This window comes from Peromyscus californicus, unplaced genomic scaffold (assembly GCF_007827085.1).
Source record: "Peromyscus californicus insignis strain IS unplaced genomic scaffold, ASM782708v3 Scaffold_8__1_contigs__length_139910024, whole genome shotgun sequence".
Lineage (NCBI taxonomy): Eukaryota > Metazoa > Chordata > Mammalia > Rodentia > Cricetidae > Peromyscus > Peromyscus californicus.
The window spans coordinates 17,013,502-17,031,666 of NW_026294606.1; the positions used below are offsets into that span (position 1 = coordinate 17,013,502).

Below are 18,165 nucleotides of genomic sequence, written 5' to 3' on the forward strand. Positions count from 1 at the left end.
AAAAATGAGTATACATATTCAGTACACAAGCAATTTTTTAAAAATGTATTTTTGATCCAAGGTTGGCTAAATCTGTGGTTGCAGGAACAACAGATAGGAGGCTGGTCATAAGATGTATTTCTTATTCTGAGTTACTGATAACCAGAAAAACACAGTAGGCTCCAGAAGGCGGGCTCTGTCCTCATGTAAGTGATTTACAAATGGGTGAAACTGAAAGTCTGTTTTGCAAGACTCACGTGCAATACTCCCAAAGACACTTTGCATGATATGAATCCCCCCTTGGCTTCTTCCAGTCTGAGGTACCCTATGTCTCATCCTCACCTGTGGACCTCCCTTCTCTTTTCACCTATGAGGAGTTTGTGGAAGAAACAGCCGTGCACATCAGTCTGCAAGCCTGTACCATGCACCGTGGCTGAGTATGCCTCTGGGAACCCAGGATAAGAGATACACTGTAGAGCCCATCTTCCCCATCTGCAGGCTGGCGTGCATAGATTTAGTTATCCAGCACCCTGCAGTGAGCCCTACTGCTCATGTTCTTCAGGATTTCATGGGTACAATTGTGCCCGTTCATCTCCTATATCAACCCTCTCTCTTCAAACTTAGATCCACATGCAAGATGGTTCATCAGGGAAAGGCACTAGCTAAGCAGTACAGGCCTGATGACTTGATTTTAATCTCTGGATCCCACACACAGGTGGAAGGAGAGACCGGCTCCACAGAGTTTTCTTCTGATTTCCATACGGGCCTTGGCATGCAGGACTCTCCCCTCACATCACACATATACCACACAATATTAATAAATGTGTCAGTTTAAAAGACATGCAAATAGGAGGGAGACTGGTGGGGAAGAGGGGTTCAGTGGAGAAACAACTGGTTAAGAGTGGACAATGGGACATATGATCAAAGTCCATCATATAAATTATGAAATTGCAAAGAAATAATTTTTTAAGTTCATAGAATATAAGAATTTAGACCAAAGCAGCCCACACCCTAAGGGTGACCTTGAAACTTCATGATCAGCATGACATGGTGAGCATGAACATGATTTCAAAGGGATTAATTGTGACATACTTCATCAGAGAGGCAAATTCGCAGACTCTGACCTTCAATTCACTTCTGCAAAGGAGACCTGGTGACTGAAGTAAAGGCCCGTGGCTATTTATCCTAAGACTGCTTGTCCATGCAGTTTTACAAAGCACAAAATGCTATTTCGAACTTCTCTACTTCTGTATTCTGACAATATTAGGAAATCGAAACAGCCTGGGAAATGAAAACGGCCATGAGCTGTAAGAACTGCTATCTCCGACCCAGATGACTATTTTCAGCTTTTAAAACCGAAATCTGATCAAGTCCAGCATTGGGGGAGGGGATAAAAGGGAAGAGAACAAATAACAAAACTGAATCTTCAACCCTTGTTTTTCCTACACGACAACCAGGGGCATCTGACACGCACCATGTGCACTTTGTTTTTATTCTGTTGTATACTTTCTCAACCAACAAGAGGGGTTTTCCTGTCATCCTCTACCACTGTGAGACTACCACAAGAATTTCTGCTATTGTGGGAAACACCACACACCCAATTTAATTTAATTATCAGCTGAAATAAATCAAGCTGTATTAATTTCTATGACCCGATGCATTTTTAATTATGCTTGTTAATTTGCCTTTGATATCTCAAAGAAGAGGAGTCTTCTGCAGATAGTTAAAATGCCATTAAACTAAAGTAATCAGAATTAACATCTGCTACAGTCAATATGGTCCATAGAGACGGAGTACCCACCGTCAAACAGACTGCTCTCTAGAGAGTTGCAAAGACTCAAAGATTTTCAAATTTGGAATAACATCTGAAGTCTTTTGTTCTAACACTATTACAAGACACACGAAAGTCTGCATAACTCAAGTTTGGTGAGTTTCAGATCAACCCCTAAGTTACAGCTGGCTATCCAAAAGAAATGACAGTATTAAATAAATTTTAATTGCTGCTACCTCCACAGGACTCTTTTCTCTTTAATATGGCCATGTTGGACATCCTACCAAAGTGAGTCATGGTCTCCTGGAAGGTGTTTAGAGAAAGTAGGATTCATACCTGGAATAAGGGAACCTGAATTAAAGGAGATGAATATGATGTGTTGTAGAGAACTTGCAGATTGTAAAGTTTCTAAATGACACTCGAGAACCTAGAAGACTAAGGATGAAACCTTCAGTAAAAGATGTGGGTTAAGATGAAGAGGAAACAAGTGATGCTGTTGGACTATACTGAAAGAAGTGGCTGCTGAGGTACAGGGAACATGAAGCTGAGGAGAAAGTGTGCCTGGCAAGAAGGTTGTGAAGGACACAGCAGGTCATCATTGTCCAAAAAGATGGACTCATGCTTAAAATAGTATCTACAACTGTAAAATATTATAGAATTTAATCTCTTTATAGAAAAACCTCAATTTCTTGAGTTTGCCCTACAGTAGGATACCTACCTAGACTTTGTAAGTAAACAAATTATATGTATAAATAAAATTATTTGACTGACTTATCATGGGTAAAAGTAGAGACATGCAACACCATCTACAAAGATACCCTGATTGCAAAGCCTGTCTAATTTTTTGTAATTAGACAGAACACACTACCACATGTCATGAAAGTATAAGCCAATCATAAGAAAAATTGAACACTGGGGTACTCAAGTCCCACAAAGCAAAATACCACCTGGGGAAAGAGTAGGAAGATGTCTTGTTGATTTTTTCCCCATGTCTACCTCACTCACAAGGTTATTAAGCCCACTTGGATGCAAAGACCTATTTGGCCAGCTAACTAAAAACTGTTCTGTTTCCTCTAACAATGTGTCAGTCATTACACCTATGGTAGTATGAGAATGTTTCCTAAAGACTGTTATGATGATCTCACTTAGGGAAAGAGGACATAAGAGGAAGAGTGTGTAATATAAAGGTGATATTTCAAACAAGACACAGGCAACAGTCATAGGACATGACTTATGGATATTAATATCAACCTTATTGTACTCAGGCTCTTGGCCACTATGTTTAAAATCAACCACAACTTTATATTCATCAGTGAGAAGCACAGAAAGTTTTAACTTCAGGAGCCATTAGCACTTATCTAATGTTATTATATTCCCCATATGTAAACAATAAAGAAGTAAGCCTGTTGCTGAGGGCTAGATATGTAGTAGTTAGGGAGAATGACTGTAGAGAGAGGGAAAACTATTATGTAGACCACAAGAAAAAAATCAGCTTGATATATCAGCCTTATGAGTTTAGTTGGGTGATCCACCCATGACAGAAGAACAAAATAGCCCAAAGTTCATAGACCATAGGACCAAGTGAGACTTTAGTTGAGGAAAGTGAATGACATCCTGACAGTTCCAGACCAAGATGCTGGCCCTCAGAAGTTTTATGCTCATATTACATTAGGATTGGTAATATACTCATTGAGACTATATTAAGCCTATGCAGAAAACACCTTCCTCCGACTTCTCAAATACTAAAAAGATAGACCATCCAGTTCAAGACTGGTTTAAGGATGGCAGGAGGGAATGGACTCCTTGAAAAGATCTGTCAGAGGCAACAGGAATAAAAACACACATCCTACAGATAGACGGGCTGTGTAAGGAAAAAAGGCTATGAATGTAGTGGGTAGCTGTTACAGCTTTGACCTGGAAGCACCACCCCCATTGAGGCTTCAGTAACGGTCACGCCTACAAGGCGGGGCCAAGAGAGGACCCCTAAAGACCCGAGATCCGGATGTGCCGGCTCTCTTGGTTCCTGGACCCTGGACCCTGGAGGTAGACCGAGCAGAGTTCTCCAGAGAACACCACTGGACTGTGCTATACCTTTCCCAGACCTTGTAACCTATTCCTTCACTTGTAAGTTACCCCACAAAATAAACCTCCCTTTTAACTACGTGGAGTGGCCTTAATATTTTAACCAATACTATGGAAATTGCTCCAAGGCCAAAGTTAGAACATATCAGCCCAGCACTTTGTAAATGCTACTAGAGTAACACACATCCAAATTCTTAGATATCGCCATGACTACAGAGGTAGTACCAAAAGGATAGACAGTGGATACTTTATCATGAGGACCAATAACAACGTTTCAGCTGGTTGGTGTTTTAAAATGATCTTCAAGAGTGAAAAACATGGTGATAAAACTCTATTTTAAGAGTTACTTTCTTCTGTGTTACTATAATGAAACCATCTTACTTTTGCAATACCTTTCTGGACATAGCCCAAAATTAAAAATACAAAATAACCAACATAATGAAAATTCCATTTCCTGCTAGTCTGCATTTTTTTTTTCCTGGCGGTGGCTGGGAGATTTGAAATTGCATGTGGCAATTACTGTTTTACACCTTTTGTAGTCCCCTTGTGGTTCTGTTGACAGCGCACAGGTGCTTTAATCTTGCATGAAAGCTCCTGTGAAGATGATCTATATAAAAACCACATTCACTACTGGAATAAACAGAAGAATACGTACCTCGTTCAAACTTTAACCGCTGATACAGTTGATACTCGGCCACAGGCACCAAACAGGCAATCTGAAATCAGAGACATGGGAGAGAGATGAGATTTCGGTCAGCGGAGGGTCCCACATCACCAGCCCTTTCAGATGCCATTCTCTGACTTTGCCTCTACACCCTCTCTCCCAGTTGTCTGGAAACCATTGTCTCTGCTTGTTCATGCAGTAACACATGCAGCAATTTGCAAACCATGCCACGCCTCTTACCATGGCTAGGCACCAGTGCTCAGGCCATCAGTAACAAAACTCACTGATTACCTCCATTCCTTAGGCAGCAGCTGCTAACCAAGTTTTGCTATTTGTGGCTCTCACATTGTTTGTATGCAGGTATGGAAGAATCTCTTTCCTTCTCTACACTCAATGAAACAGAAACTTTCCAAAGACCATAGCTCTAGCTTTGGATCTTTAAAACTAAGATTAAGTAAGTAGACAGCGCCTCAGCAATTATGCAGACTTTGTGCATAGAAATGGTACACTCCTAATGAGACAAACTTTTCTCCTGACAAAAATCACCTCACTTCTACCACACTGGCACATTGTACAACAGCAACAAGGGAATGTCTTATGACATTACTTGTGACTAGAATCCCATTTCCGCTTAGGACAGCAGAATGAACAAGGGCTTCCCAGTAAACAACAATGATTCATACTAACAGAGACACTTCACATTAAACATCTTAATACTATATTTCAAAGTCAGAGGGAGGAAAAGCTAACTGCTCTTATAAACTGGAATTCTAAAAATATTAGTTACATTGATGGCAGTATATAACCACACGAGTGTCGCCAAATTACAAATGAGAAGGATTTGAGATCAGCCTCCCAGACATTCAACAAGTTAATATGGGCCCCTACTCTTAGCCTTGGTAATTCTAGCATTAAACTATTAAGCTACTATATGTATGTATTATTATATACATTATGCATATATGAACTATAGATATGATTTTGTTACAAAATATACTTAAATAAAAACATTGTTGCAATTCACAAAGCAAAGCCTGCTTGGAGAAAACTACAATAAGATGATGATATAAACAGAATTGCATTTAATAAATAGATTTTAAAAGTTCATTCAAAATATATATAATTATGTACCTCAAAAGTAGTCTCAATCTGTTTATTTCACAGTCAGACTAAGTTAACAAAAATAACTTAAAGACCACAAAATAAACAAGTTCAGTCTTCTGCATACCTAAGTCAAAGTCAACTCATTGTGAAAAATTTCCCTTCAAACTCTCTTTTACCAAATTTGAAAAAAAAAAAAAAGTGTTTTCATCTGGTACCTTAAAGAAAAGTCCCTTAGCAAACCTTGTGAGAAAAATAGGGCCAATTTCATGATATATACATTTTGCTATAGTTCTGTTAAAAGTATGATTGGACCTTAGCAATATGAAAAGCCAGACTGTTCATTTGTTATAATATCACCCAAAAAAACTCCCCTGAAAGTCAAAGGCATCATGAATAAATTCAGAGTTGAAGAAAGAAGTCCAGGAAACAGGCATGAGAAAATGGAACGCATCACTTGACTTTGTCACTGATCACTATGTGTAGAGGACAAATGGTCTAATGCTACTTCAACTTTGGGCCCAAGTTGACTTGGGGTAGGCATCATCCGGGCCCATAGTGGTATTCTGTGACCCTGTTTTTAGTTTCCTCTTCTTGAGTGCTACTGAGATCACTGATTCTACACAAAAGTCATGAGGCCTCCTCAGCCTCAACTAAAATGGTTTGTGGACTGATGCAGACCTTCTTTAAATCCATCAAAGGAAGCACCCAATAATGCTGCTTTTCCAGTGATGAACAAGCCAGATAATAGCTAAGCCACATAATATTTATGGGAGACAAGCAAATAGGAGAGAAAGTGTTTTAGAAACTGATCACATGGTAATGAGGAAAATGACAGAGAGTGACAGAGTAAAACCTACTAACAATGGGGTTGGATGCTTATTTTAAATTAGAAAGGCAGATTTCATCAGACCAACCCTTTATGGCCAACAGGAAAGGCATAAATCTCTAACACTTTGTGTGTTGACCTAGTTTGAGTTTCCCATTTATTCTTTCATGAAGTCAAATATTTATTTAGAATTAGGCTTTAACAAAGTAAGTCAACTTTTCCACTAAAGTTTGCAGTCACCAAGAGTTATCAGTGCTTACTCTGATCCTTTCAGAACACGGATAAAGCCCAGAGCATACTCATCTTTCTACCAGCTCTGCCCTTCAGGCTCGTATCTTCTCAAAATGCCTGTTGACAGCCAATCACAGGCAAAGCACTGGGCTACATACAAGATGTGCTCAAAGAGTGAGATCACTCAGAAGACAAGATACACATCTAAGAGTCAAAGGGAATCCACCCCTGATTCTGTCACCTCTTCTATTTTGTGGATGAAAACTAATGTCCTCAAGTGTTTTGTTACAGTGTGGCTTTTAGATGAGAGAGAGCTGGACCTAGTTTAAAAAAAAAAATGTCCGAAGTATAACTCTTGGTTTCACTGTCATTTTGGAGCTAAGTTATAATTGTTTAAGGCTTCCATTGGTACAATCATAAAATTTAAATAATTGTGTTAGGATGAGTTCTGGAAGGTTCCACAGGCTACCCGTGAAAGGGCTGCAGCAGGTGCTTGAGGATGTTGACAAGTGCTTGAAGACTATCAGGCAGCTAGACTGCAATCCCGCGAGAAAATAAATGAGACTATAGAGAGCCATTGTACATCTACCTTTATCCTTTTTGTTTCCAAACAGAGATACTCAAAATTGTCCAAAATCACACTGTAATGCTCTTCTAAAACTTGTTATTGCCCAATAATTTCAGACTTATAACATCGTAAAGGGTGAATAAAGACTTCCCAAGTGCTATGCTCTCAACTTCTCCTAAAGAGAACCTTACATAAAAACAATCATTAATTATTAAAATAATACAACTTAAATTGGTATAATACAACTACATGATTGCCAGGACTTATTAAAATTTCACACATTCTCCCACTAATGTCCTTTTCCAGTCTGGTACCCAATCCAACCTACAGCCCTGCATCTAGCCGCACGGTCTCCTGGGCCTTCTGTGGCAGTTTTCAGTTTCTCTTTCCCCTCCCCCTCTCCCCAAGTTTGAAATATACAGGCCAGCTCTCTGCATGCTGGTCTCCAACTGTGGTTGCCCTCCCTGACACCTTCTCAAGATTAAATTTAGGTTGTGATCATTTGTGACCTGGGGACCATCAGGAGGCACGTGGGGACCACAAGACTGATGATGTTAACATCTTGACTTGATTAAAGGAATCTACACCAGATTTTTCTGTCCTTTATAATCTGCACATATCTTGCAGGAGTGCTTTAAGTCAGGATCATTTTTTTAAATATGTCTGCCACATGTGTATGGATGCCTCCAGAAGGGGGAGCTGGAGTTAGAGTCTGTTCTAAGTCATCCAACCGGGGTTCTGGGAACCAAACTTGGGTCCTCTGGAAGAGCAGAAATGCTTTTAACTATTAAGCCATCTCTCCAGGCACTTTATTAAAGATATCTAAGATAGCTAGTACCCTTTCAATAATTAGGAGACACACAAGATAGAGACGAAGACACAGATGACTCTCTCTCTCTCCCTCTCTCTCTCTCTCTCTCTCTCTCTCTCTATATATATATATATATATATATATATATATATATATATATACATATACATATATGCATACATACACACACACACACACACACACACACACACACACACACACACACGAGGTCAGAGAGTACAGGCAGGGAGGGAGGAAAAGAAAAGATACATGTATAATCACCTTCACTAGTTCAGGGTATTATCTAAACAGGTTTTGTGTGAGGAGTTTCAACTGAATTTAAAGCACACAAACATGAGTTCTAGGTGGTCACACTGTGACTGTGAGGTGGTTACTATGGAATAGCTGGAGTTCATGTGATACCAAAGGCTAGTGAGACCACTCAAGTAGTCCATATCTAGCTGTCCCACAGGTAGATAGATACTGTATAAAGCAGGTATTTGGACTGACCACGTTGAGGAACTTGGAGGAGGAGCAGATTTGGAAAGTATGTCAAGGGTGACTGAGCTGGGTTTTGCCATGAGAAAGCCCAGCTTGTCTCCAGGATGCATACTAAGGTGATAGGAAACAACAGTCACTCACAAAAGGGGTTGCAGGACGGTTGTCACTGATTTTCAGTTCCTACTGACGGTTCTTCCCCAAAATATTAGTATGGTAATTATTTAATTATAATTTCTTATTCCTTTCACTCATGTTTTTCATTTGTTCACGAGGATTCTACTGCACAATTAGGAATAAGAAGTTCGGTGTTTAAAAACAACAGTAATGTCACAGGCAGCTCGGAAAGCTAAAAGGAAAGGGTTTCTGTGTGCTCACCATAAAGAAATGATAAGCATTTCAGTCGATGGCGATATCTAACCTGACAGAAACACTGCAAAACCATGCGTGTATTAAAACATCACATGACTGTGGTGGTCTGAATGAGAATGGCCCCCATAGGCTCATATATTTGGATGTTTGGTTCTCAGCTGGTGGAACTGTTTAGGAAGGGTTGGGAGGAGTGGCCTTGTTAGAGGAGGTGTATAACTGGGGTTGGGCTTTGAGGTTTCAAAAGCCCAAACCAATTCTATTCTCTGTCTCCATCTCTCTGTCTCTCTGTTTTTGTCTCTCTGTCTCTGTCTCTCTGTCTCTCTGTCTCTCTCTCTCTCTCTCTCTCTCTCTCTCTCTCTCTCTCTCTCTTCTTTGCTTCCAACTTGTGGATCAGATGTAAGCTCTCAGCTACTGCTCCAGTGCCATGTCTGCCTGTCTGTGGCCATGATTTCTACCATGGTGGTCATAGACTAACCCTCTGAAGCTGTAAGAAAGCTCTCAAATTAAATGCTTTCTTTTATAAATTCCCTTTCTCATGGTGTCAGTAGCCAAAACATAGCATTCCATAAAAAGTATAATTTTGCCAGACATGGTGACACACATCTGTAATCTCAACATTTGGAAGCCAAAAGCAGAAGATCAGAAAAAAAAAAGAAAAAGAAAAAAAATAAGAAAAAAAGAAAGGAATGGTGCACCCAAGTCTGGTTCCCAGCATGCAGGTTGGGTAGTTCACAACTAACTAGAACTCCAGCTCCAGGGGATCTGTTGCCCTCTTCTGGATTCTGGAATTCGCAGGTCCCAGAACACAAACTGTACATTCACAAAGGGGTGCATGCACATACACACACAAAAAAATCTTTAAAAAATAAAGAAGGAAGAAATATGTTAAATGTTTATGCTTTATATATCAATTTAAAATAAGTTTAACTAGCGGGGGATGGGGGAGGGTTACACACTCGGGGAGCCGGGACGGCTACACACAACAGCTGACTGGGCATTTCCAGCAGCCACAGCTGAGGAGAAATAAAAAGTAGGGCGCAGCTTTTTTAAAATCAGTGTTTGCTGGAACCATAGCATGGACGCAAGCACCCACCCACATTAACACTAACCTGTAAAAAAGAAAAAAGAAAGGGAAGAGAGAGAAGAGGAGGGGAGAGTGGAGCCCGCCCATCATAAATATTTATGCTGAAAGTGATAGGTAACCCCTAAGTGGATCCTGCAGCATATATTCTTTCAAATGAGAACACTAACATGTCATAGTTAATTCTAAGTTAAGGACAGGCTTCAGGAAGTACTGCCTATTGGTTTTTAAAGTCAGACCAATAGGAAGGAGAAGTCAAGATTTTATTCAGGTTTGGCCCTTTAAATAGGCTGCTTAAAAAAAACAAAAAGTAAAGTCACAAGTTGAACAGTGGACTGCATCAGATAAGTGCAATTGGCTGTGGACAGATTATTAGGACCCATCAAGCAAGGTCTGGGCCACTGCTGAGGTGCTGTGACTTGCAAAATGGAGGCAGGAAAAACCACTTGTACAGAGTTAACCCAGAAACTAGCAATGACTCCATCTCAACCCCAAACACAGGCGGCTCCTTCTAACAGCAGAAAGGAGTGCATCTGCCCATTCATCTGAGCACAACACCTAAATACTGGATACCAAATCTTGAATGGAAAGAGACAGAGGGCGTCAAGGCAGGGGGGTGAGGGATGAAAGGTGGGTTCTGCAGCTGCCGCGGTGCATCCTGGAACCAAGATCGCTGTTCACATCACCCCTGGCCTTCTCTCCTACCGCCATCCTAGGGGTTAAAAGAACACACTCATGTGTGCAGCTGAGATAGAATTCAACTAAACGGCTGCTTAGTTTTCTTGTGCGGCTTTTAAAGAATCCCAGAGATTTTATTCTCCACTTACATGGGGCTCTAAATACATCTCAAAAAAAGAATTTAAATGTGTTCAAAAAATAAATTTCAGCTGGGAACCTCAGAAATATCTCTTGACTCAGGCTTGGCAGATCCCTTGGCCCCCTCCCACCTCCAAAATTTAGCTTTTCTCTAGCTGGCCGGCACACATCACAATGGATGGTTGTTCCCACACATCAGTCCCTTCCCGTTTGTACCCTGACATCACAGTCAGAGGAGAGACTCACTAGCCTGGCCATCTCCATCTTTCTGCCCCGGCTTCCCACCATGGTAACGGGAGGGAAGGGGTGGTAAAGGGCAGCCATGAAGAACGTTTGGTTCCTATAGCTCCAGCCGCCTCTCCCAAAGCCACCTTAAATAAACACATCATCCGGGGAAAACTGTATTTTGCACATGTAACTTCAGATTTCCTTAGCCCTTCTTCTCCTTCCCCCGCCCCTGGACCTCTGGGCTACACACTCTAAATCCTTCCTACAGAAATTCTGAGACCCTGTTCCTGGCAAGGCTTCCTCGGGTGCACACTGGGGCACTGGGAGTAAAAGGCAGCAGACTGGTTGTTTTAGGGCCCCAGGACTTGGAAAGAGGCTTGGTGTGTGAGAGGTGGGTGAGGGGCGCGTTCCTGCCTCCCCTGCCAGCTGCCAGTCGGGGAAAGGCCGGTTTCTCTGGCCATGCAGTGACAGGTACTGTTCTGATGGTTTTACGTGCCTGTCACTCTGGTGTCACACAGCACAGACAGACAGTGTAGCCTCTCCCCGCAGGGGCATGTTACTTCTCCAGCACTGGAGGGAACTGCCGAGATTAAACATGGCCTTTCAATACCGAGCTTTACTTAAAGCCACGCTGACAGAAATAACCATCTGTGTCCTGTGTTCATAATTCCATGTTGGACAGGTTCCTGGTTCCAATACATGGGAAAGCCCAGCGGAGCAATCGGTGAAAGTACCGGATGATGCAATGGAGGAAAACTTGACTTTCCCCTAGCTCCCAGAAAGGTCACCTCTGAGCCACGAGTCCCCGTCAGTCACCAGCTTCTGGGACACTGCAAGAGAAGCTGCCATGTTCTGTCTCCTGTGTAAGCAAAGAGGGCTTGAACTGGGCATCAAAATGCTTTCCTAATGAGGCTATTCTTGACAGATAAACATGAAGAGGCAGAGCCACAGCTGAGCCAATTTAGAGGATTCAGGAAGACAGGCAGGGAGCACGGCCAAGTGAGCGAGCCGGACCTACACAGGAAAGCACGCACACAAAGAGCTCATCCAGCTGCAGCCAGAGCCATCTCTAACAAGCGTATTTATGCGTCACGGTTAAACATTTTTCTCAAGGGCAAAGAAGAAAAGAGTCCTGGTGGAGTCCAGTCAAGTGCCGTGTAAATGGGCCCCACTGTGAGACAGTCACAAGGGCAGAGGCTCTGGGCCATGCAGTAGCATAAGGATTATACACGATGAAATCTTTATGGTAGGAAGTGGGTGGCACAGCCCCAGTTCATCTGTGTGTGGTATTACGTTTAAAGGAAGAGTCCCAAAGAAACAGATAAGGCTAATTAGATCTCCAATATAATCTCTGTTCAGTTTGGAATTCAGACAGAAACCAACCCCCACTGCCATTCCACGGTTTTACCACGGGAGACTGCAAGTCTAGCAGGTTGGTCAAGAATTTGACTATTGTATCTGAATTTTCGTCATTAGCTGGGCTCTCTGTAAAGCCAGTGAGAATAGAAATGGTCCACAAATGCCCTGGAGAGTCCTACTGTTCATCTAATGAGAAAAAGACGTGGTAAATTTTAAATTAGTTTAGTATGGAATAGTTTTGTTCTGTTTTCCCAAATATACTTCGAAATTTTTATGAATTTTGAGAAATATTGTGGGATTGTTTAGTTTTAATATAGCCTTAGAGCAAAATTGCTTTGGGGAGAAAAACTAAAAACAGCTAGTAGCAGCTAGAAAGGAGTGAGAATGTGTACCGTTGGGAAAGAATCGGCAGAATGCTACCAGGAGATGGGTGTACAAGGACAGTCAGAAAACCTAAAGTCTGCTCTGTGAGAGACTTGGGCTGAACTCAGCAAGTGTCTGAACACACTGGCCCTAGCAGTCAACATCCAAGACGTCAGTGGATAGTGCTGCCATGGGAAGTCCAGGACAACACTGAAACCAGGCTTTCAGCAGTGAGAAAGAGTCTCCACTCCGAGCTGTCAATCATGTAGCTGTTAACCATGAATGGCTATGAACACTTCAAAGCAATTCTGAAGTGGCACACCAGAGAGATTAAGTTTCTTTTATAGACTTTTAATTGAACTACAATTAAATATCCACACCTGACTGGCAACTGCCAGACTGGGTCTAGATTAATTTCATAAGCTTTGTTTTGAAACCTCACCAAACTGTTCACTTATGTTTAATAGATTTTCCATACAGGAATTAAATAAGAGTTCACCCAAACCCAGCCTGTACAGCCTACCCCACATCGCTTGAATTTCACTTTTATAATTGTCTGGCTCATTGTGTGTTAACAGCCCCTCTGCTAGGTCAGACGATCCTCCAGGATGGTGCAGGGCCTCCTTGGCCTCCACTCGGCCTCTGCACAGGGTGGTACCTGCACCTTGTGCTCTCTCTATCGTTGGACTAGATAAGACATCAGAGAAACAAGTCAAAGGATAGCGCCAAGATCGATGCTCTCAGATACTTGGACCTCCTTCTGCGAATGATTCTGTTACATAACACATGGTGAGCAGGGTTGTGGACAGCTACTTTCTCATACTTTAGTCTCCTCGCCCCATTACTCAAGCAAAAGTAAGCAGTGGTCCTTGGGGACAGGATGTACATTTTCAATACTTTTAACAAAACTTTGGCTTTGTTATTTTCTTAAAACGAGTCAATTCTACATCATTAAGTACTCCTTTTATGCTTCCTTTAAGGGTATTTCTTTAAAAGAAAAAATCTACCTCACTTATACCAATGCTTCATAAATTCCACGCAGGACAGACTAAGTCAGGGTAGGAGTAGTTACACCACTTTCTCCCTGCTTTTCTAACAAAGGGTATGTTTTTTTAAAAAGTGTATTCAGGAAGATGTATATCTACACATACACACATCTACCTATATACATATTTATGTCTACCCACACACTGCTGAGCCCCTAATTATCAAGTCTTCTGCCACACATTTGGTCTGCCTACTTTGTTTCCCCTTAATGCTATGCAACTGTGGTGGTCACAAGAACTGGATGAGAATTCTAGTTCTTCCCAGATGGGTCCCTTGAGGTAAGTCACTTACAGCCTCTGGACTTCAGTTTCCATATCTAAAGGAACACCAGACTTCAGGAGGCTTCTGGGAAGGATTAACGAGTACACAGGCCAAAGAAGCAAGAGGAAAAGTACCTGGTGCTAAGCAGGTGCCCGGTGCTTACGGACTGGGCAGTTTATTTCATCAGTTTCCTGGGAGCACTTTTGGAGGATTATACATTCTCTCAGACAAGAGTTCATATATTCAGGTGAACAGAGCCTGAAGGTCCAGAGGCAGATTTCAGGCCAGCCAATGAGGGGGTCGGGGAATCAATCAAAAGGATGAGATAAACTGCAACCTGGAGAGATAGGAAAACTTGCTCCAAGAGGAAAGGCCTAGCTGATGCCTCAGGCGGCCCCGCTGCCTCTCTCCCTGCTCTTTGGAAATGTTTCAAGCTCAGACTACCTCTACAGAAGGCTACATTATGAAACAAACAAACTAGTATAGACCTGCGACCATTTATATACCATATAACTCCCTCACTTATGGTCTGTCTATCTTCAAAGTTTTCAGGCTCATGAGAACATTCGTTAAACATCCTCCAGCCTCACTCTTGGTAACTTTGATTTCTAGCACCTTTGCCTGTTTGAAGAGCTTCTACAACACGTGAGACGGCATACATAAACAGAACTGAGATAAACAGCCATGCTCACAGCTTGTATAAAGATTCCAGCTCCGTGTGGAAATAAAACACTTCTTTAAAAAGTTAACCTCTGTATTTTGTCACTAACTCCCTAGTAGGCAGTACTTAAGAGTCAAGATCCTAAGAAATAATTCAGCAGTGAAGAAGGCTACGGCAGGCGTCCATACCTCGGTTTCCTGCAGGGTCCCGTGGTTCAGGCACACCATGTCAGGACAAGTGATGGGAGACCCACATCCTTCTCGGATGGACAGCATCATATACTGTTTCAGGCACTATAAGAAGGGGAAAAAAGCAGATATTTTAAACATCATGCCCACTACAGTAGCACAAAGATTACATAAGAAAGCATTCACTGTCTCTTCCTAAATTGGCTGTCCTGGGGTTCCTGTACTCAGGAGACATAAGTTATCATAAGTGTGGGTACTAAAGAGCCATCACTTTGGAAAGAATGCAGAGCCAGGCAATTAATTACGGGTGACGTCATCTTAAGAGTTTATTCAAGCCAGACTCCCACACGCTCACTCAGTTTATCCTCCATGACTGGGAAAAGAAGAGAGGCTTTCACATTCACAGCAAAAACCTCCGTGTTTTCTTTCTTTTGAAACCTGATTTGGTTTACCAACTCTGGTTGGTTTGTTTGTTTGTTTGTTTGTTTGTTTGTTAATTTTTGGATGTGTTATTTTATGTGTATGAGTGTTTTTCCTGCACATATATGTGTGTACCCTGTGTGTCACAGAGGTCAGAAGGGGGCGTGGTATCCTCTGGAGCTGAAGATATAAATAGTTATGAACCACCATCTGGGTGCTCAGAACTGACCCCAATCCTCTGCAAGCACAAGTGCTCTTCACCACCTCCCCCATCTCTCTAGCACCCCCAATTCCGTTTTTAATCTAGTGGACCTCTCTTGTAAGTTTACCTGTAGGTAGAATGGACCTCACTCTGGGGTCCTGGAACTAAGCTACCCAAATGGAATCAAAATACTAGTAAGGACTGTTATGTAGGAACAAGTCAGGTGGCTTCCTGCTGGTTGGGGACAGCAAAGACAACTTGGGAGAACAGTCCATTCCAAAGACAGAAGCCTTACGGGATGCCATGTTGAGAAGGATGTTGATGTGTTTTGTTTTGTTGTTTTGTTCTATTTTGTTTTCTTTTTGGACATAGGGTTTCACTGCATAGCCCACTCAGCCTTCCAAACTGCTGCAGTTACAGGCATGTCCCACAGGTCCTCCTTGAGGAGCTTTAGTTTAGAAATATAAAAGAGGCACTGGCAACCTTGGAAAGAAGAAATTCTCCCAACAGGAGAAGACAGGGGATACCATCCACAAACTTGATACTTATTGATTGTTACACCCGGACCTTGGGCAATACAGAGAGAGTGTAGGAAAGGGATTGACCATACCATGTAGACCTCCGTTGTCTTCCTTATCCCCCTAACTCAACTACACATGCCCACAGGAAAAAGAAGGCAGACATAAGAGGAATTCCACATTTGCAGGTGTGACCAAATCCAGCTTGAAAATATTCAGAACAGCCGGGCGGTGGTGGCGCACGCCTTTAATCCCAGCACTCGGGAGGCAGAGCCAGGCGGATCTCTGTGAGTTCAAGGCCAGCCTGGGCTACCAAGTGAGTTCCAGGAAAGGCGTAAAGCTACAAAGAGAAACCCTGTCTCGAAAAAACAAAACAAACAACAACAACAACAAAAAGCACTGCCATGCTTCATTACATAAACCATTAAATAAGTCTGGTTATTTGTGGTCAAAATATTTAGCATAGAGTTGTGAAATCTGTGGCATGTGAAATTTCCTGGCCTCTTAAAATTAATTTTTTTCATGCAAAGATGAAACCCAAGTATCACCATTATATTTCATCTAGAAGCATGTATTCTTCTAATTGAAATGATTGATGAATAAATAAGCATGGGTAACAATGCAAGCCAGATGTGTGTCTCTTCGGGGAGTTAGCAGTCCCCTTCCACAGCGAGTAAAGGTCTTCTATCACAGCAAAACCCAGAAACTAGCTTAAGTCTCCATCATGGCCTATTCAAATAAATTTTACAAAATGATGAAAAAGATTTTCAAATGGTAGTTAAAAGACATGAGAACATGCCTGTGACATAGTATAAAACAGAGAATAGGTATCAGGGAACAGACATCCACTCCCATCACTCTTATGCTGTGAATAGCCTCATTGTAGATACTAAATATTAACTTTTACTTTCTTGTTCAAGAAATGGGTGACAGTTCCTTGCCCTGAGATTTACAGTGGCGAACACAGTTCAGTCCCAGGGGCGGTGGTCTGTGGGAGAAAACAGCATCAAGGCAGTATGGGAACGATCTCCTGCAGGCAAAACTCCACAGGAACTGTATAAACTGTACACTGGCTCACACAAAGGGTATCATCCCAAGGGACTCTGCAAAGGGCTACCTACCACTCTGCTTCTAGAGATTTCCCTGTCTCCCATCAGCCACGTGGTTCCAATATTACTGACTTCTCCCTCTCCTGCCAGCTGCCGCTCACAGAAGCTGAGGTAAACAGGCTCTAAATATATATGTGGTCCAGGCTCAAGGAGAACGTATATGAGGAAAACAAAGCGATCCTGTGTGATAAACTTCAGAGCACAGCCACTGAAGTGTATACCCGCTGGCAGTGGGAAATGGCGCTACCTAGGACCCAGATGCCTGTCCTCATCACTTTTAAACTAGGAAAGCCAATGTCTGCTTAGTTACAGGGTTTCATGCGTGCACACATACAGACAGACAGACAGACACACACACACACACACACACACACACACACACACACACACACACACACCCCTAAAACGAGGCCTTTGTAAGTTTCTGAATTGCTTCATCTTAGACTAGTCCACCCATTGGAGTTCTGACATCTCCATTCCAGACTCTCTGCAAGGAACCAGTTAAACCACCTGGGGCAGAGAAGCTGCCCAGACAGAAAAGGTGTGTGAGCCAGAACATTCCACCAGCCCGTAGACAAGTTTCTCCTGAGGACTCTTTGAGGGTTTAGAGAAAGCTTAATGTTATATAGTAACTAGAGAGACATCATGTGAGTCTTTATAGGCAAAAATAATTATCTAAACTTACATTGCAAATTTGTACAGTTGAAATACCAACGTTCCCCATTGGCTTATAGCAGATGTTCCATTTGCTAAGGCAAGGTGTCTTGCAAACCATAATATATCAACTAATGAACTTAGAAGCTTTCCCCACAAACATTCCCATGTCTACAAAAACTATGGAGTGCTCTGATTTTAGGAGAGAGGTTGGAGCTGTGTGCACGTGCTGTGGGATGTTCTGTATGTCAAATGTGTTGCTGATTAGTCAATAATTAAAACACTGATTGGCCATTGGCTAGGCAGGAAGTGTAGGCGGGACAAGGAGGAGAATAAAGCTGGGAAGTGGAAG

At 42.1% G+C, this 18,165-nt stretch overlaps 1 protein-coding gene across 3 annotated transcripts in view; it reads right to left on the bottom strand.

The window, feature by feature from the left end:
* Window positions 1-18,165, bottom strand: part of Rnf144b (ring finger protein 144B) — a 166,031-nt gene that overhangs the window by 21,407 nt on the left and 126,459 nt on the right. For all 3 annotated transcript variants that reach the window (XM_052728228.1, XM_052728227.1, XM_052728229.1), the window contains exons 3-4: window positions 14,911-15,015; window positions 4,488-4,548 (exon numbers count right to left, since the gene is read on the bottom strand). In XM_052728228.1, coding sequence (XP_052584188.1) covers window positions 4,488-4,548; window positions 14,911-15,015 — 166 coding nt within the window. The remainder of the gene's footprint in view (window positions 1-4,487; window positions 4,549-14,910; window positions 15,016-18,165) is intronic.